General features: G+C 40.9%; 2 protein-coding genes and 1 long non-coding RNA gene across 6 annotated transcripts in view; 1 reads left to right on the forward strand and 2 right to left on the reverse strand.

Moving 5' to 3' along the window:
* LOC138181175 (uncharacterized) overlaps window positions 1–12,983 on the forward strand; it is a 164,189-nt gene extending 151,206 nt beyond the window's left edge. The window contains exon 4 of one of the 2 annotated variants that reach the window (XR_011173460.1): window positions 12,901–12,983. This is a non-coding gene — a long non-coding RNA (uncharacterized LOC138181175). Of the gene's footprint in view, window positions 1–12,331; window positions 12,427–12,900 lie in introns of those variants that run through there. The other variant, XR_011173461.1, reaches the window with a different exon arrangement.
* InR-2 (insulin-like receptor-like) overlaps window positions 1–13,470 on the reverse strand; it is a 114,058-nt gene extending 100,588 nt beyond the window's left edge. The window contains exon 1 of one of the 3 annotated variants that reach the window (XM_069115803.1): window positions 13,333–13,470. The gene's annotated coding sequence lies outside the window, so the exon portion shown is untranslated. Of the gene's footprint in view, window positions 1–5,852; window positions 6,110–12,739; window positions 12,912–13,332 lie in introns of those variants that run through there. The other 2 variants (XM_069115801.1, XM_069115802.1) reach the window with 2 other exon arrangements.
* Window positions 13,471–15,407: 1,937 nt separating this feature from the next.
* Window positions 15,408–20,765, reverse strand: LOC138181170 (major facilitator superfamily domain-containing protein 12). The gene is made up of 7 exons (XM_069115817.1): window positions 20,001–20,765; window positions 17,516–17,828; window positions 16,930–17,212; window positions 16,740–16,854; window positions 15,982–16,350; window positions 15,633–15,886; window positions 15,408–15,528 (listed from the first exon to the last, which is right to left on the reverse strand). The coding sequence occupies exons 2-7, from the start codon at window positions 17,700–17,702 to the stop codon at window positions 15,408–15,410; spliced, it is 1,329 nt and encodes a 442-aa protein (XP_068971918.1). The 5' UTR covers window positions 17,703–17,828; window positions 20,001–20,765.
* Window positions 20,766–20,937: the final 172 nt, after the last annotated feature.

The following is a 20,937-nucleotide window of genomic DNA, read 5'->3' on the forward strand; positions in this document are numbered from 1 at the left end:
ATATCTTATATACACATAGTGAAATTTTCGGTCAATATGCCGAGTGATTTGTAATAATTTACGTATAATTTAACATTCACCCAGCGAGAGCTGAATCATAGAAGCATCAGTCATTTTATTTTGTAATAGAAAAGCCCACTGAATAGTTCATACAGTGTAGGATAATAACGCATAGATATATCATAGAAAATAATGAACAGCGATAAATAATAATTGACCTAATGCGTTAGGAGATTAATTATAATATACGTATAATTACATATAATAATATATACATATATCGAAATTTATATATAATTAAACATAATTTGTAAAGAATTTTGAACGAAATGAATTTATCGGAAACAAACGATCAGACTCAACATTCCTTCTAAGCAACTTTTTCTTACCTCTATATAATGCGCGACTCACACTCATAGACAATTCTAGTTTTAAAAACATACGTAAAATTGTACCAACTCCTTCTTTGATAATGGTAGGTAAAACTATATGAACGAAAAGCGATAATCTTACGACAAGCCGTTTCAGCTTGGCCGGAGAAGTTGGTAATTAAGGCTGAATGAAGACGTCACTTTAATTGGCCTCTGCAGCGATCATAAACCTACAAACGAGATACGATTTCGAAAGAAACATCCTTCGCACTCGTTTGCCGGTGATTTATACCAGCGCGAGTTTCGCGTCGTTTATTTCGAGAAATTGGAGGCAACTGAAAGTCAAAGTCAAGGAAGGAGAAGAGTAACAACCCGCGTAAGGGGCTTCATATGAAGGAATAAGAACGAAGAGCGGAGAGAACGAGAGGAAAATGAACCACGAGGGCAATAACGCGTAGGTTTATTAGCGATGATAGGTAGACACTTGGGGCGCTCGTTTAAGTATTTACCCACGCCCAAAGGACAGCGAGGAGAGTGAGAGAGCGTGGAACGCGGTCGCGGTGGTCTCTCCTTCCCCTTCTCTACGTTGGCTACCAAGGAGGAAACAGAAGGAAAACGAGACGCAGAGGTAATGTAGAACGGCAAAAAGGAGGAGAAAGAGAGATGCTGTGGAGAGAATGGAAGAGAGAAAACGAGAGAGAGAGAAAGAGAAGGAGAGAAAGGGAGAGAGAGACGAGAGAGGAAAAGGAAAAAGACGGAGCCGAGAACAGCCCGGTCCCGAAGAGGGAGATGAGCAAAGAAGACGAACGCGTGTAGGATCGTTCGGGAACGAAGAGGAAACGAGACGGTACCAGAGAAGGGGGCAGACAAACAGACCGTAGGGGGTGGAGGGGGTAGCGAGGAGGATTCAAATATGGCGTGAGGCAGCAGTGGAATGTGGTTGTTATATACTAGTGAGACATTTGTTTTGATCGTTTTACCCATGGCCGTTGGACTATTGTCGGTGCTTTTTTCCCTACCTCTTCCTTCGCTTTGTTGCGCTTCTCTCTCGACCTATCTACCTCTCTCTTTCGCTCTTTTCCTTTTCCCTCGGAATACTCGTGATCCTCTCTGGGAGTCCGTTCCCCATGCCCATAGCAGAGCAAACCACGAACGCTTATTACGTCGCGTTGTTTCTCCTCGTGTCCTCCGTTCGGGTTCCCCTCGAAGCCGCGTAAGAGAACCTGCGTACCCCCCGTGTTACGATTTCCGTCCATGCCACGAGATACGTATTCCCGATATCCCGTATCCTGATTCTACGGATCGATTTATTTCGCATCTGACGGATGACTGGGAGTTTCCCCTTGTATAATCGCGAGCCAATGAATAACCTAGATAATTGCGAATATTTTGGATACACCGTGTATACAGAGACTTACTTTGGATAAAAAAAGGTGCTAGGATACTCGTATACATCCTGGAGATTACCTTATCGGTCTGAGAATTAGGGAAACATCTTTTAAACATCTTTTAATGCGGAAACATCTTGAATAATGTTAGGTGGCAAACGTCCATTTGTGAGTTGACATTTAAAACTAACTGATATTTAAGTGACTTCTATTTATTATTGCTCCACCCCTAGTATCTACTATCCTCGCTTTCTACTAAGTATGTTCATAGAAAGTTCCTTCGACAATCATAAAGTGAAATAAATATAAATTCACTAATAGAAATAACAAACGAAACGTCGGGTTCATTCGTCATTGGTCCTTAACGAGTTGACTGCCAAGCGAATTTTGTTTTGCACTAGCGATCGCGATACCTACATTGGAATGTTGCGATGTAACACACTATAATATCTAATTTTTCTACCGTTGAACGAGCGCATTTTTTATCTTACATTGTTAGTACTAGTTGCTTTACGTTCTTCGAAGTTGTTTAATCGATGACATTTATTTTATTTTAACGGTGACAACGGTGCTCCACAATCATCGTGGCAATCAACGTGTTAATAAAAGCCACTGTATGTAAGTTGGCCGTTTATCGATTTCATTTGAGCGGGCGTTAATTATCTCTGGAGCGCGCGACATTCTTCTCGAGAGCAGCTTGACGGGTCGTGATGTTTCATATCGCGGGTCGGTGTTACACGAGACAAATCGAGACTCCGGGCGTCCCAGATTACTGTGACGCTACAAAGTCCCAGCTAGCAAGAGCAAGTATCAACTTCGCGCTTCTGGCTAACTCGTTTGCTAGAAGAGAAGAATGCGACCTACGTGTCGTTGCTCGGCCATTTAGCCTTCCTTTCCATACATCTTTGCAAACAGGGATCTGGAACAGATGCTGGGCTAACGATTATCGCTATGTTCGTTCGCGATCGTCTCCGCGATCGATACCGAAACGTTCCAGTTCTCGTTACTCCGGGTGACGAGGAGAGAGTTGCTACTGGCGACCAACGACGTTTCGCAATCGCATTTAATTCGATACTGTTATATTTCAATTCAGTTTTTTGAAATTTAAATGATTCTTGTAAGAGATATATTTATTTATTCATTTGCGGGATAAACTTCTCCATATAACCGATTGACATACGAAACGGAAAAACAAAAAAAAAAAAGAAATAAAAAGGAGATATATAAATATATAAAATACACAGGGTGAATCATACGCAATTTTAAAGTAATTGAGCTTCATTTTATTGGGTAACTACACGATTAATTTATATTTAGCCGTATAAATACTATTGCCCTTATATGTCAACTCGGCAACGCTTTGTGCAGTAATATCAACATTTTTCCACCTCAACCAGCAACCCTGAAAAGAAAGGCTACGAAAAGCTTCAGCTAACCCGGGCGGAGCACTAGCTCTCTTTCTCCTATCGTATATCACCTTCTTTTGGAAGTGTTTTCCTCCCGTTTAATTAATAAATTGAATTAAATTGAATTGAATTAAATTAACATCCAATTCTTAAGAAGCAATGACTTGCTCCATAAATGCATTCATCAGACAACATGACGATACAAATAATGGTGAATTCTAAGATGAATTTGGGAAACAGTGTTTATTAATTTTCTCTACTTTTCTAACAATGAGTACAAGAATAACTTTGACATTTCTCATGATTCTCTCTTAGTGATTGACTTTCCTTTCTGTTCCACCCGCCCCATTGGATTCACAAAAATGACCCTGTCCTCGACGGACTGCACTTCGATTCTCGCGATGTATCGACGTATTTCAACGGATACTAAAAACTTTGCGAACTATTTCGCGCGTCTCGATGCATCAACGATTCCCTGAAGATGCCACGGTCCCTTCTGGTTCATATTCGCGACAGAAATAATCACAAGCGAAATAACGGTGCCACTTCGTCTCAGAAACGCCGATACAGAGTTTGCTCGGTAAAATTATATATCGAACACTATTCTCGTGCTTACCGATTTCCTACTCGTCGTAGCATCCCGTTTCTCTGTTCCTCTGTGTCTCTAGCGATCCTCTTTTCCGTCGGACGATATTAATACCGGAGGAAACGTCATACGCCGTCGAGGCATCGATAATCGATAACTACGAGCAGAACGAACAGGTTAATTGTTTCGCGAAGAATGGACAGCGATTCATGGTTATCGGACGAAAGGGTAAAGTATAAAAAAGGAAAGTAAAGAAAAGGTGAAGAAAAGTCGCGTTTTGTTCCGGCGTTGGACGATCGCACGAACGATAAACACGCGTGCCTCGAGAAAATGTAGAACGTCTGGTGTTTTCCACGGCTGATCTAGATTTCTATCGTACGGTTCTAAGCGCGACGTGGGTGGAACCAACACGAGTCTACCGTTTGTGAACGCGAGAACACGACGCAGCGAGCGTGCGAAGAAACGCCGGATGCTCGGTACGTCCTGTAACGCTGTATGCCACATACATTCCCGTGTTGGTTAATCGATTACAATTTCATATTCATCAAGGATGTGATCTTATATACCCATTGTGTAATAAGCGAAATTTGTGAATATTATTTAAAAGAATTACAGTGATGTAGAGATTATAGTATTTCCTAAGTTATGGTCATAATGTGCCAATTAATAACATCAGTGAATTAACAAGCTACAAATGCAGATTATACGCGGATTATAAACTTCCCTTTTATGTGTGTGTGTGTGTGTGTGTGTATACACAATTTTAAATGAAATAAGATAAATATCCGATCTGTAACTTGTAAAATATACTTTTAAAATTCCATTTGCCTTCTTAATAAACTCGTTAATGTTACGTAAAGGTAATTATTACTGATACTAATAATTTGCAGCCTGTGAATCGTAAAATTTCAATAATTAATACTCGTTGAATTATGTAAAAGCGAAATTATGTAAAATACTTGGACAGTTTTCTAATCGTTCGACAACGATGAGAATAACCTCATTTTCTGTGAGTGTCCTAATTTATGAACGGGTTTGTACGTCGTACGTATCGTCACCGCGTACATATGTAAGCGCGACTAGCACGCGTTACTCGTGCTATATCTTTCTTTTTCTATCTCACCCCGTCTAGAAGGCGTACGATCATCGCCTCGGCCAAATCGAGTGGACTCGCGTTAACTCGAGCGCACTTTGCTGCGCAATAATAGACGACAGATGCATGTTACTACGTATATATACGGCGAACGCGTGCCTTCGACGACGATACTCTCGCTTTCGGTCAGTTTCATCGAATCCGAACGAAGCGCACGTTCGATCGCTACACTTCGAACGAGGAAAAAGAAACTTATCTCTCACTTCGGTGTATCCGTGTCGCGTCCAAGGCTTTTTCCTCTTAGCTCACGATCGTTCGTGGAATTCGGATTTCTCCGACCCTGGAGATCCGCTTGGTGTTTTGCAATTTCCAGACTCGAGAGTTTCGGTCAAGAGTTCTAACCGTGTGCTCTGGCCCAGGTGATAATTTCCTCGAAAATCCATGGCCAGCGTACGGTATACGCGCGCTGGGAGAGAACGGCCGGCCTACATTCCGCGCGCCGATTCGGCGACGAATAATCAAACGGCCGCTTCTGCGCGTTGCGTAATTTACGGGGTATACGGACGGAAGGTGGCGGACCGGAGCTGGAAGGGGCAAGAAAAAAAGACGCGCCACGCCGCGGGACTCCGCACGCGGACGATGCCCTTCGCCCGAATTTGTCTCGATTCGTCGCCCTTCGGCTTCTTCCCCTCCTATATTTTTTCACATATACGTACGCACACGCGTACACCTACGTATCAATACACACACGGGCTACATCATACACGTGCACGTATGAACACGGCAATAGGTCGTGTACACGCGCGCGCCAACACGGTCGGCGGTCGGTTATATGTGCCAAGGCTGAAGAGACGAGCCTGTGTGTAAGTAGCGTAACCCGTCGAGGCCCTGTTCGCGCGTAAACAGAGAAGCGACGACGTCGATGAAACGTCACGGGAGAAAGGTAAGTATGGCTACATCGTCGGGACGACGTAGTTTTAGGTAGTCTCCGTCTCTATCTTTACCCACCTTTATATTCGTCTCTCCTTTTCCCTCTGATGATACTGCAACCCGATAGCCTCGGTTTCGCACTCGATTAATTTCACAGTGATCTTCGCTCGATCGAATAATTATCCATTCACGCCAGGAGAACGTTTGGTCGCGGAATAGCCAGCGAACACCCGTCGAATGGGGCACGAACGTTGAACGCTATAACGTGTACGCTCGATGGAACGGGGGAAATAGGTCGAGACGGGTTTTTAGGGCAACGAGATATGGGCCGATTAACCGAAGCTATTCGAACGTTTTTACCGCTGAAATTCAGGAAAAAAGCTTCCTCGGTATGTAACAACGATGATACTTCCGTTGTATCGTCTCATTGTACATATGCGAAGAACCCCGAAGAGTATAGGCGCGTTAACGCCATGAAGTCGCAACAAGTGAAAAAAAAAAGGTGTCGAAGAAGGAAAAGGCGGTGTCAAGTATGTACGATTCTGCGTTGTATACAAGCGAGAGAAGAACGTGGGTGCCCTTGTGTGTCTGGCCGTGTGAACGCTTTTGGGACAACGCGAGTACACGCGTGGAATGCGATGTGTTCCCATCGAGCGCAGACTATACGCACGGTCGAATGAAATGTGGTTCGTGGAAGGTGGAACCAGCACCACCGTCGTCGGGTTCACGCTCCCGCGCACCGTCTTTACATAGTCACAGTTTGCATACTTAACGTGGTCGAGCAACGGCATTCATGGAAGGGCACCCATTCCCTCTTCCTTTCTTCGCCTTTCTTCTCCGTGCTTCATCATCTTCTCTTTGTCTTCTTTTTCTTCCTTACCAGTTTGTTAGCTCTTACCCTCCGTCTCTTCTTTCCTCATTATCCTCCCACCCACCCTTTGTTAGTTGCGACCCTCCCTTCTTCGACAACCGTACGTATCACGCATCTCGAATTCAGAATCCCTACAGTTTTCATCGATACGTGACCACCAGCTGAGAGTCTTCTAATATACCTTCTTTCATAAATGTCGAGACACTTCCTGGTTTCGTAGAGTGCTAATTGGGTTAAATCATCCAGGAAACGATCGACTGATTGTGATTTTGTATTCTGCTAGAGTAACCATACAGAAATTTGAAGAAACCTTTTGCAAGAGTTATATAAGAAACACGATGAATCAAACGTGCTACGATCCTCGGGTTCTTATATCTTGATTATTGTAGTTTCGCGAAACGATAAAATTCTAATGTTTTCAGAGATCGTTTAGCGTAGGATTTCGAAGCGAGAAATCATGCGTATCGATATCGATATTTATCTATTTTCGTGCTATAGCGACCGACTATTAGCTTCAAATGTTACTTTCATATCCAGAATTAACCAGAATATGTATGTACGTAGAGAGGGAATATTAAGATAGGAGTAATAGATAATTAAAATAATGCACAAATAGATAAATAGATATGTATATCGTGTACCAATAATTATATTTTTATAATCTCGGTCTATCTTTACGTACGAAAGATTTCCAACGAAACCTGTAATTCTTGAAAGTTCCGATAACTTCCTAATCGCTTCCAAAGATTATCCTACTTTCCGTTTAGTACTTTAGTACTTCTAAATAGGAATTAAAATCAACGTATCATTCTACAAAAAGCATACGACGATAGAATAAACGTACGAACGTATGTACGTGGTTTGGTTCGACTTTCTCGATTGCCATGCCTCGAACTGCGATCGAGTAAACGAAGGGGATCGAAGGACGCCTTATGGCGTATCGAGTGAAAACTCCTGGGACGACCCTCCGCAAGGGGAGAAACAATCGTACGAACTGATACTTGGTTCACGTATTCAACGTGGCGCTAATTAACGCCCCTTGTACACACGGTAATGGGGACAACAGGGTGGGGGCAGCTGGTTGTTCTCAGCCAACACGCCATTGAGTTAATTAGTGCCGATCAATTCACACCGTCGAAGGTGATGCCGGACGTAACGGCGGAAGTGAGAGACTGTGTCTGGATTTTTCAATGATAATCTTTTAAAATGCAAGCCGAAGAAGGAAATCGTTGAAGAACTTGGTCAAAGTATGCTCGACACTAGGTTACGAGGATTTTATGCGATCTTCGGTTATTACACAGTTGTATTATTTGAATCGATAACGTCACTTTGCAAATGGCACACGTCGTTCGTCTTAAGTTCAAACGTAATATCGAAAATGTCTACCATATGAAGCTTTCGAGAGATATCAATTTCGGTTTGAACATATCTTATTATAGATGATTATTTTTACAATGTATCGTCGATGATGCGTAAACTGCAAATGTTTGTTTATTAATTTTACGGGAAGTTTATAGGACCAAAAATATATAGGATTCAAATGATAGAACACATCTCTAGGTTTTAGGTTTTATCTTTTTAACCGTGTTGATAAAAACATGAACTTGCACAAACATCCGCAGTCCACTGATCTCTTTTTAGCGAAGGAGGCAACATCTGACTGATCGTCTTTCAAAAAGTAGCGTGAACTTGGAAATAACAAAACGATTGAAATACTACGATATATACAAAGTTGTATGAAAGCCAGGAGTTGCTGTCATCAGCTGCTCCCGTGGGATTAAAACGCGCATCAAGCAACTATCCTCGAAATCGAATACTTGTGCGATAATGTTTGCGATTGCTACAACACGACCTTCGTCCATAGAACACTCACACCGACTAAAGACACGTGGACTCGTAGGCCGACTGTTTAAAATTCTTTAGTAGAGTAAACTTTATAGTATTCGCCGGTTTTTCTGGGTTTGCAATTGAATGACCAACTACTATTCATAAAGATTCACTGGCACGCAACTCTGGCGTTGGTACGCGAGCAGCACGTGTAAAATAGTGACAAAGCTAGACTGTAGGGAAGGCGCGTGTTCGCGATAAGAATACGGATAATTGCGCGTTGACAGTGATCCCCGAGAGCGGAAACGCCAGTTGAGATTGTTACGAAAAAGATAGACTGGGCACGTCCGACAGATTCTAGCGCAGTGTTCACCAATTTTTCTTTCCTTTTCTTTTTTCGTAACGTGATCCCCTTTTACATAATGTTTAAATAACCTGTGACCCGTATCTGTCGATATAATAAAAAGCAAATTTTAACGAAGTAAAGATAGGTACGTATTTCGAAATATATAATTAAAGAGTTGGCGACGAAAATGATCTTTGTGAAATTGGTCGACTTTTTAATTAAAACGCATTTGTGTAATCAGAAACTAGTATGTATTACAGCATGGTGGAATATTCATATCAATTTGATATTAATTGATATTAAACGATCTATGTTCTGGCTTGTAATCAAACGAACTTCGTATTTTAATTAATTAATTCTGTAATTACAGATTTAGTTAGTGATGGATATTTTGTACAAAAAAAAAAAAAAAAAAATGTTAATTTACCGAAGAGAAATGAAAAATGCCAGAGGTTTTTTTTTCGTTCCCCTACAAGAAAGCAATTACGGACAACTCTAATATTTATGATTTTGTGCCTACACGTTAAGACGACGTTCTATGTTGTACCAGGATCACGGTAATATACACCATTATGCGATGATTTATACTATACGTTAACTATCCACTGTATAATTTTTAATCCCACCTTTTTTCCTCGCAATTCATTATTAATATAAATCAGTTAATGCGAGCATGTCAACATAGAGACAGTTCATTTACGTTCATGTTTATTTAGACATTCTCGACAGATAAGGAAAAAAGTAGTTTGAATTTACAAATATCGATGAATAAAACAAACTATTAAAGCAGATATAATCTATTAAAGTAGAAACAATCAATGCACGTTATACATTGCGTAAATAATTTAAGACAAATCACAGCTCCTTGCTTTATAACACTTGCGTAAACGCAATCTCCTTAACGCTCGACATAACATGATTTATAGCAAATTTTTTTTTCTTGCTTTTAATGCGATCATGATAATTGATAATTAATAAATTGAAACTTCGAACAAACGAAATTTTACACATGCACTGACATAATACGTTCGTACACGGTAAGACTTTACGGGTCTCGCTGGACCTATAGGCTGGAGGTCCGATTTTTACCGAATAGAGGGACGTCGCGACGCGAATAGAGCGTCGTTGACGGTCACATCGTGACGTCAACGGCTTTTGCGGTGTCGAAGCGGCCAGAAACATTGGAGGATCGTTATTTACGACAACGAATCGAGCGTGGCCGCGCTTGGGTTTACGTTTTCTTACGCAAGCCCGAGAAAATAGAGTCACAGTCGGCACTGCGACGCAGAATGTTAAAAGCGAGGTGGTAGCGACGAACGCAATAAAAATTTTGTTTGCGACGCGTACGCGAATACGTTGTTACGCAACCGATTGAGCCACGTACGTACACGCCACGAACGACAATAAAAATTCTGCTTTCCGAGCACGGTTCATTTTGTTACTGTGAAAAGAGCGAAAATTTCGTTCTTCCGAGGATAAGAAAGATGAAATTCGCTCGATTCAATAACACATTTGGTTCGAGCTAACTAATTTACTTGTAATTTGCCAAATTCGATTATGAACAACTTCTTACGTATACTCTGATTCATCTGATAGTGATAGTGCATAAATTCTATCGCAATGTACAAACGAATATATTTTATGAATACAAATTATTCGTATGGGGAACACCAAGAAGTATGCAGAGTATCTGAATGTGTATTGGAAAATGGTTCATACCATGCATGAAACGAAGTAAGAAATATTAAAATTGATCGAAGTAATCGATAGACGCTACAGATACGGACAAGGAAAACATTAATTTTATTACATTGACTTTTGAAACTGACATTTTTAAATTGAATCAAACGACTTTGGATTTTTCGAGAAACTAGCAGCATTAATTCACTAGATGCAGATTTAAAGCAAGTTTTAAAAACATTACAATTGATCGGAATGGCGGGAAAAATAATGATCGCTTTTCTCAGCCTTTTATCTGCGTTTGCAAGGAAAATTTAAACAACACAGTTCGAAGGTTTATATCGGTTACGTGTGTACGTGGAAATCCATTAACCTTAGTAGGAGCTACGAGCGGTAAAAAAATGATATAAAACACACTTTTCACAACCTTCGGTCTAAAATCTACATCTTTCGATGGCTATCGCTTGTTTCCGCATCCGCCTATGTCAGTGAAATTCACAGCATATATACATATAACTGATATAAATGTTGAAAATGTGTTGTTTATATTTTCGTTACAAGCGTAGATTAAAAAAGTTAAAAAATCTGACCTTTAATTCTTTCTTCTCGATTCCGACCAATTTCAATCTTTTCAAAACATTTTTCTTTTTTTTTTTTTCTTTTAATATATCATATAGTAAACGAATCCTACTAGCTTGTCAAAAAAAAAGCCCAATTTTAAACAAATTATTCAATTTGAAAAGGTGCTGCGACAATTTTGAAAGTCATTGTAATATCGAGCACTTATACTATTTGATTCGTTACTAGCAGTATATATTTCTGCGACTGATACGTCCGGTTTTAGTGAACAGTGAAACGTATTTTACATTGGCAGTTTGACAATCATAATTTTTACAAAAATGTAGGTAACTTCTGCTTATAAACGTAGGAAATTCCTTCCATTATGTAATATTAATTTGGTAATATATTATCGGCTAATATTAATTCGATGGAAATCATTGAAATCGAGAGAGAGAGAAAAAAAAAGAAAGATATTCGAGAAATAGTTTCGAGAAATCCATATCCTTTTCTGAAATGTCAGAGAACGAATGATTCTGGGAACTAAGTAACGCATAAATCGTTTCACAGAAGGAATATTTTCTCGCGCCATGGTGTGTAAGTAAGTATATATCAGAGCATCGAGAAGCCTGTATATTCGATTACAATAACCCGGTACAACCAAGGCCGTCCAGATGTAAACATCGTCATCTTTGTCGTCTTCGAACGAAGTTGTCTCGATCTTCGTTGCTTTTTCAGGGTGTTGTCGGTCGTGCGTAAAAGAACTCGTTGCTCTTTGTCGCCGAGCCAATCTCGAAACACTCCGAGAATCGAGTCTTTGTAACTACATAAATTGTTTCCCTGGAAGAAGCGAAGAACGATTTATGATAGGACGAAGTTGTTTTATGTAGCTTTATACAAATAATCCACGATTTCAAATATAATGTTCTCTCAGCGACTGATCTTGTACTAGGATTTAGGACGTTTCAAACGTTCATCCAAATCTACGGCGAAAACAACATCATCGTCTCTATAGATGTCCTCGACCGTCAGACACACTCGTCGTATCGTTTACCATTCGAGCTCGTAGAAGCTGCATTTTGTCGCAGTGAATCTAAATCAGTTTAACGAGCGTGTAAACAACCAACGAAAACAGGGAATAGGTTCGGAAATTCGCGTCATTTTCATAGCTATTTGATATTGGAGTTATTTATTTATTCGACAAACTCTAAACTGACTCACTCGCCTAATCTCTATTTCCAAATAAACATGTTGTCGCTGTTAAATTTGTTATAGATATGTACAGATACGTGAAATGGTGAAGAGGGAAGGAAGTTTAGAAAGAATCCTTGAAAAAGAGCAATTGAAGAAGCTGTTCCAATAAAGCAGAAGCAACAAAAGTTCACTCAAATCGAATAACTTCCTCGAACGTGCTATAATTTATAGTTAACGAATATTCGTAGTAACAAACGTTTGCACTTCTAAACATGGAAGCTGTATCTTTCCTTTCAATATCTAGCTGACATTAAAATCAAAAAATTATCGAATATGAATTTGTCACCATCTTTTCCTGTGAGAGTTTAATTTCAATAATAATTCCTCTAGCGTGGATATTGACACACTTACGACAAAATCGAAGATGCAAAAATACACGGAATACAACATAACACATGTATAAAACACCGAAAGTAAAATATCCATTACGATATTCAGTAGATGAAAGAAATCTTCGTTTAGGTTCCATTTCTTCGGTTATTCACAAACATAAATATTATCCGAATTATGGCGTTGATCAATGATTGCCTCTGAACGACTGAAATATTAGACCTGGCTTCTTATTGGTGCAAACACTTGAATTTTTTTAGAGAGACAGTAGGCAGAAGGAGAAACGGGCAGAAGCTGAGAGGAAGCTTCCGAGTGGAGGTCGAGTTGGAATCGGTCGAGAGCGGTAAACAAGGAGGCGAGAGTGGCGACGAAACGAGGTTGGCCGAGCAGCCGCGAGGTCAGTGACTAAAGAGAGAAATAACGTAGAACGCGATATAGCCGCGCTACTCTGCCTATTGACGTTCCGAGGACCTTTTACAGAGGAACTAGCCAGGAGGGCGATCAACATCGGCTCCGATCGCGTGTTTCACACCGCTCCCGATCTCTCCGACCAACTCTCGTGCGCCACTGTTTTATTTCCTTCCTTCTCGCTCCCTTGGCTAGACTCCATTTCTTCTGTTTCTCTCTGTCTATCTTATTCTCCCCCTGTTCCTCTCGCCGAGCCATTTTTACACCCTGATTCCCCTACTCACCCCACGAAGACAACACGCTGCAAGTACATATGCGCACGATTTTCACATTTGTCGACGCGAGTATCACACAGGCCATTGATATCGTTTGGACACACTCGAACGCGAAACCATCCGATTCGTTCACCGCGCTTGACCGAATCGATCTTTATCCAGCCTTAGAGGAAACTCGACAGACGAACGATATATCTATAATCGATGGTATGTCATGCAACATCCGAGGTAAACGATCGCGCACTTCCTTTACATCTTTATTCGTAAGCGTTTACTAGCGTCCGTTCGCTACGCCTCCAATGCTTTCGTTTATGCGTTCGTTTATTTACCGCGTTAGACGGGAGAAACGGTGGAACGCGCGCCGCGAGTCCAACCGACTAGAGTGACCAGACCACTGACAGCGACTACTAAACAGACGATCAATGAGAATCGAAAGCGGCGTTCAAAGTGAATGCTCGATTCGACTGTCCTGTGTATATGGCGCGCTTTCGTGCAGGAGGAAAGAGTCCTGGCGAAACGAGGACTCGAATACCGAGCTTCCATTGAACACAAAAGGCATTGGCGGTAGACGATAAGGAACACGCGTCTTCCGAATTCGTTATTTAGCCCGATTCTGTGCTGCTCGTAAAATACAACGTAGGCCGCATTGTTGGATGAATACGACGACGCCGTGACCGAAATCCAACGACTCGTGTGGCCATGCGTTTTATGAAAGAAAATACCATGAAATTCACTTACCGTGTCAACGTGGAACAAAGGTGAATCCTGGATGCTCGCCGGCGAGAAACGTCTTCGACTTCGTGGACTGATCGAAAGTCGATTGATGACACTGGATATCGGTCAACACCGGGAACACTTGTTCTATGTAAACACGCGTATCAGTCACTACACACGTAAACACATACGCACAGAGAGAGAGGAACACACGAGGTTGTCCGCGGTCGAGTTCTCAGAGAGACCGACGAACTTGGTTAAACCGCACTAAAATACCACGTACGCGACCGTGTTTCGCGAGACACACGGCGAACGATCTATCCGCGTGCGGTGCTATTCATTCTGAGCCGGCGTATCGCGTTTGTTCACCAGAAAAATCACGATTACTCGGGACGCAGATTCCCCGCATGAGTCGCACACAAGTTGTTTACTAGAACGCGCACCACGCCATGCCCCGTGAACGCGCGTCCGCCTCCGTATTCCCCTCGTCCCGCCGAGCAAAACAAGACTCTGCGCAGTAGCCTCGCGCGCACCTTCCGGGCCATGTTCGCACGAGGCGATGTATGCGCCGTTTGTCGTTGCCTCGTGGTCCACCAAGGCGCCGCTGTTCCACTGCGAACCTCCCTCTCTCGCTCTACCTTCCTCTCTCGGTCCCTCTTTCGTTTCCTATCTCTCTCTTTCTTTCTACAGAGAGACAGCTCGCGCGCACGCTATCTCCCTCTCGCTCCAACTTTCGCTCGTTCTCGTTTTCCTCGACCTCTCCGTCTCTCTTCCTGAGATTAGCTCGCTTGTTCGTCTCTGTCCCCCTCCCTTTTCCCGAACCTGCTCAAACTGTATCGTTGGGTCCATACCATAACCGTGCTATATGCTCCGACGAGGCATAACGGCCAAACAGAATTCAACGGATCTCGCCTTACGTTCTATAACGCAACCACGATTCGCCACGTAACGCGTAAATCAAGCAGGTCATCGTACCCTCGCGTTGCCACCACGCCGGTCCGTTTTGTTGGAAATTTCCAAGGGCATGCCGCACCCTTGCTACGACATCTGTACGAGAATCTATAGAAATAGCAGCTGCATCGATAAAGACGACTCCATATGTGTACGTTATCGCACGAGTAAATAATTAGCGGGAAAATTCAAGTCGATTTCAGATTCGCATTACGTATAAGGACTTCTTCTTTTTTATTTTTTTTTTTTTAATAACGTGTTATACAGCTTTATCGCAAAAATTTCATTGGCAGTACGTTTCTTTGCGTGAAGGTAGGCAAATATGAAAATGAAATGACTTTTGGTTATAAGATGAGACTTATGAGGATCACAGGAGTAGAAACGATCTTTGCTGTCTTATGAAATTCTTATCAACATCTTTAAGTTAAACATCGTGAAACAGAAAATAGCGTGACGAGCCCCAAAGACATGGAGAGAACGCAAACAAGGGCCAAGGTGTCTCTGTTGTAATTTGGACAAAGCTCCGGTTGCGTGCACCTCCTAAAAGGAGTGCGATAAAATAGTTTTATGTTTTTGATACACGATTGCGATGCCTAATTCCGATACTTGGAAAAAATCAGTCTGAAAAATATCAATTCTCTCACCATCTCTCAATAAAAATGACAACCAATCCTGTAACCACTTTATCAAGGAAAGTCACGATCGAATAGACAATAGCGCTTCGTTCCGTTCGTGGGCCAATTATCTCTGCAGTCACACTTAAGGCCGTAACCATTGTAATCGAGCTTCCACTCCCAATTAGAATTGCGACAGTGTATATAACTGCCGCTGAACTTCCTCCATATTCCGTAATTACTGCAGAAAGTATTCCAATTAAAGTGCCCAATAAATAACATACCTGAATAACAGTAAAATATTCTCTTTACAATGGTACTTCCTGCTTAATTATTCTATAGTAGCAATAGTAAGTGCATTTTAGTGTAATATACACACCTTTGTCCCGCATGATTTATTAATATATTTTAACAACAAAGCAGCGATAAACGAAGATACGTAGGAGACCAAGGGAACGGTAGCTAGTGCCTGTTTTCCATTAACATCGGTTTCCTCTATGTATAGTGGCAAATACACGGTGGCCAACGTAATGAAGAGTCTACTGGCTACGTACAACATAGCCACTCTTAACAAAATTGACGTACCGACCCAGGAGTTTCGCTCGTTTTGCGAATTGTCGAATAATCTTCTAGCTTCTTCTATATTTCCTTTGTGCAAATAGGAATTCTCTAAGAGGTTGCCTTTTAGAAATACGTGGAAGAGCGTAGTAGCCACCAGACCGATCGATGTTAAAATCAACACGATATCCTGGAAAGGAAGATGTTCGTTAATATTTTCGTATCTCGATCAAATTATCTCCTGTACAGATTCCATTTATATTTATAATTATTATACTACGTTGTACATACAAACATTCAGTAAAATTAAGGTCATATATCAGAAGCGCGAGCAAGGATTCTTTTCTACTTTTCTCGAATTTAAGAAATCGCCTAACGATAGAAACTATTCGTTCGAAAATTACACAAAGGACGGAGAAAGGTTTTAGCCCTGCCCTCTCCGTTAGAAATTTTTTGCTCGAAGGGCGATTAAGAGCGTACGACGATAACAAGGAACATATATTTCCGTCCAATATATTCCTGTCAACGAGATACGCGTAATTTAGACAGTTTTCGATAAGTTTAATTCGAACTACTCACTCTGAATTTATAACTATCCTGTTCAGCCAATCGCACCATCGCTTCTTCGTTCGTGGGTAGAACAATCCACGTAACGACGAACACCGCAACGGCTGCTCCAACTTGAGCGGAATACCTGTACCCCATAACGTTCCGTTCACAGTCTCTATAAATAAAGAGAAAAGATTGCATAGGGCGACGTTAAAGTTACCTTATTGCAGTTAAATCTGCTCGTGCCAGCAGTGAATTCGTTAACGTTGGGATCATGGATAAATGCGATATCTGTACGGCCGCCCAGCCAGTTTGAAATACAGCGATGCTGAACACATAGACGAGCATGATACTTGTGTCTGACGGTTTACTAAAGCCACCGAAGATCACTGGAAACGACAGCGTGACCATCACCGAGCCGATTATGTGCCAAATCTTCTTCTTTAGGTACTGATCGACGAGTATTCCGAAGATGGGAGTCATGAAGGCATCCACGATTTGGCCTTGAAAATAAAGAAAATCTGCTGTAACGTTCGAGAGAAGATTATTTCGATAAAACCTTTTAGATTTCAATTTTCGACTTTGGCTTCTCAAATTTATCGATGTGACTTTTTTCGCTGACTTTTCTTCAAAATCTTTTCGGATTTTGTTGAGAAAACTTGAAACTTGTGAAACAAAGGTAAAGATAATTACCAGAGAGACGTTTCTGTTATGAGCTCTTTAATTTTCTTAACATCCTCTTCGTATTTTTCTGAATAAAAGTTTAAATTTAAAATTTCTGAATTAAAAATTTAACAATCGTTTACCTAGAAGTAAGAGGGCACCAGCAACGATCGGTTCCAGCAGGGCCACCCTTTGAAAATAGATAAGGGTGTAGGAGAACCACATGGCGGCAGTAAGATCGTTGAAAATGTGTCCCAAAGCATAAGCGATTTTCGTCGAGGTACTTAGTTTCCTCTCCAACAACGGAAACCGTTCCTCCGTGTTTTCCATTTTCGTAAAAATTCGATCGACGAGCTTGACACGATTCCAAAGACAAAGAAAATTTCAGTGTGTTCGCGCTTCAAGTGAATTCGTTGAAATCACACAAAGGGCTCTCCATTTTTCGTACGTATCCCTCTGTAAATTAAATAATGTTCGTTTGAACGTTCCATTCGAAATATGAAATACCCGAATTGAATCTTTATGTACACTCCTCGCCACAAAGATAGCTCAGCTGTGCTATCTTTAATTTCTCAATAACGCGTGTAAAGTTTTTCGTCTGTAACGTATAATATCGGAACATCATGAGCTCGGAATATGCGGTTGTAACAAAAAAAAATGTGTAACAAAAAAAATTGTTTTACTTTAAGTACGAAATGGTAGCACATGTACAATAAGAAAACAATTATTTGTTCGACCATTCACGGAGAGACGCGATCGCGAGAAAGCACGTCAACGGGAGTCGTAAATTCCCGTTACGATTAGATAATCGACGAACTGATCGATCCCCTGATTTCTGTTACGATAATAGGGGTGGTTCAATTGAAGTTACACTGAATTAACAGGTATAAATTAATGTTTCTTCCAACAACTTTGTAAAGAAGATAATTGCACTGATGCGTCTGTGTAAGTTAAGTAAGTGATTGATTTAAGGATAGAAACCCGGTCATGACATGTTGACTATTCTAACGGTGAAGAATAAGTAAGGTAAACTGACGATGCCGTTTCGGACGAAATGTAGTGATGGGTGTTCTAACGCAAAGGATCATCGGATTTGTTGATGACAATCTTGGTTAGGGAAGTGAGGGCAGTAGACGTTTCTTCCGATTGGATAAAATTGGTTGGCGGACTAGGAAGAGTCTTAGAATTTTAGGGAAAATTATCTTTCCCGTGTCTTCCTGAGATTTATGATGGGTCCTTAAGACTATTGAGGGTACGCAGTAAGGATGAGGATTTTTCGTCTAAAAATAGTACCCTTGTCCATTTCTTTTTGCAATGCACCCTTTCTTTTGCACAGTGCAAACGTTCTCCTTTGTGTTTTCTTGTAAACGAAAGTTTCTTTTTCGATTTTGACCTCTTAACATTTTTGCAGGATAGTAGAACTCGACGAACGCTTGACACTAACACTAGACTTTTCCATTATTTGCTTTGTTAATTGTTTCCGTTAACTGCGAGTTAGAAACTACACGCAAAATTGGTCTTATCACGATCGGATAACAATGACGGCCGACCACTACGTTTTTTTGCCATAATCTACAACATTTATTAAGAAATTGTGTATTGCGACTTCCTCTTATTACTTTCGATATTTTTGCTACTGATAACTGTTGCTGCTTTAGTTCAAGAATTTGCTTTTTTTCAGACTCGTCTAATTTTCTTTCGCGTCCCATATTTACAAATTGATATAATATTGTACTGTAATCTTTACTCGTTGATAGATTCCTAAACATATTAACAGAGTGTGCTATCATTTCGTTCTTAAAATGAAACAATTTTTTTTGTTACACATTAAACCTCATAATATTTTTAATTATTTTCAACGAACCGCATATTCCGAGCTCATAATGTTTTGATATTATACGTTACAGACGAAAAACTTTACACGCGTCATTGGGAAATTAAAGATAGTACACCTGGGCTATCTTTTTGGCGAGGAGCATATGTACATACACTCAACAAACTGAGCAGCTCGTTATATAAAATAGATGCGAGCGCAGAATATTCAATACAATTACTAATTTCGTTATGCTATCTGGGTCTGATTTGGAAAAAAGATAAATTCCGTCGCTTTTGTATAACTAATACAACTTATCGGATTGAATTAATCCTATGAATTCACATTCAGAAACAATGTAGCTTACTTCATTTTCATTCTCAATGCCCCAAATGTATATGATGGTAATTGATTACAATTGTAAAAAAGAATGGAAGGCGATAGGATCAAATATTAATACAATATATGACTCAACGGTGTAAGTTACACGCTGTCTACAATTACCTGCATCTTTCTGCGGTGATGAAATGGGATAATTTGATTATACTTATGGCATGAGAACGCAATAATTGTGTCGTACAATCATCTTGCGAGCTTCGAAGTAAAAAGGAACATATTTAATGACTTCCAATTAGTTATAAATACATATCACGATACAACTTCATATTTACAATTGCAACTATTCTTATCCACACGCGTCTGTGTTTGTAATTAAAAAGTTCTGTTTCGTTATCTAACGTTCAAACTATAAGAACATAACTATTACGACGTTAACGTCCTTCGACAGAAACTTCCATCTTCGAATTGAAACTTACATCTGCTTGTTGCTACTTCCATTCAAGCGTTGATCTATTTAATGCGACGATGCCGGAAGCCACAAGACGCGCATGAATATCGAAACTCAGCAATATCCGAACGCTGTGTAAGCAGAGTCTGTCATTAGCAAGGTCTGAACGCGGCAAAAACCGCAAAAGAACTTATTTTTCACGGAGATCCAATATTTTTAAGGAAGTGGTTTTGATCGGCCTTCCTTTCACCCGCGAATCAATTCGTGGTCACAATTTCCGCTTAAGGCTATGCACTTCGAAGAAACACGCGTGGAAAGCTTGTTAGTCGGTCGATCGGCCGCAAGAAACACGGATATCTCTGTGGAGGAGCATAGAATCGTTGACGAATCGTAGTAAAAATGTCCACAAAACGTTTCACGATTACATGTCACCGTATCGAATTCCTCGGCAGCTACGTTGCTACCGGATGAGATCGTATTTGTTTTTCGCGATTATTTTGCCTCTTCCGTTTTTCCTGTCGCGTATCGATCGTTTAGAACGCGCTGAACGTGCGATCAAACTTTCAGCGAACACTACACACTTTAACTCGCGAGTGTGGAATTCAAAAGAATTCTTAAAAGAATCACGGATTGGCAGATTTACACGAAGAATTATATTTAGAGGAAGAAACGTACGTGCTTTGTCGTTGCAACTACGAAGCGGAACGGGCTAATCTTCGGTACGTGCGCTGACGAGCCGGTTCATTTAAACACGCATTCCATCCGCGGCCGTGAGCGAAACACGCGACTATCCACGACGTGACTACCTGAGCGACTGAACTTTCAAACGTGCGCCGTTTCCCGCTTCACGGCCTGAAGATTATCGTTTAATCGACGACACGATTATAATAACGCATTACCGCTTCCGATAGCTATTATCTTATCGAGCGAAAAATATCTCTCGAGATTATAAATGAAAATCCATT

This window comes from Bombus flavifrons, chromosome 6 (genome assembly GCF_040668555.2).
Source record: "Bombus flavifrons isolate JBK064 chromosome 6, iyBomFlav1_principal, whole genome shotgun sequence".
NCBI lineage: Eukaryota > Metazoa > Arthropoda > Insecta > Hymenoptera > Apidae > Bombus > Bombus flavifrons.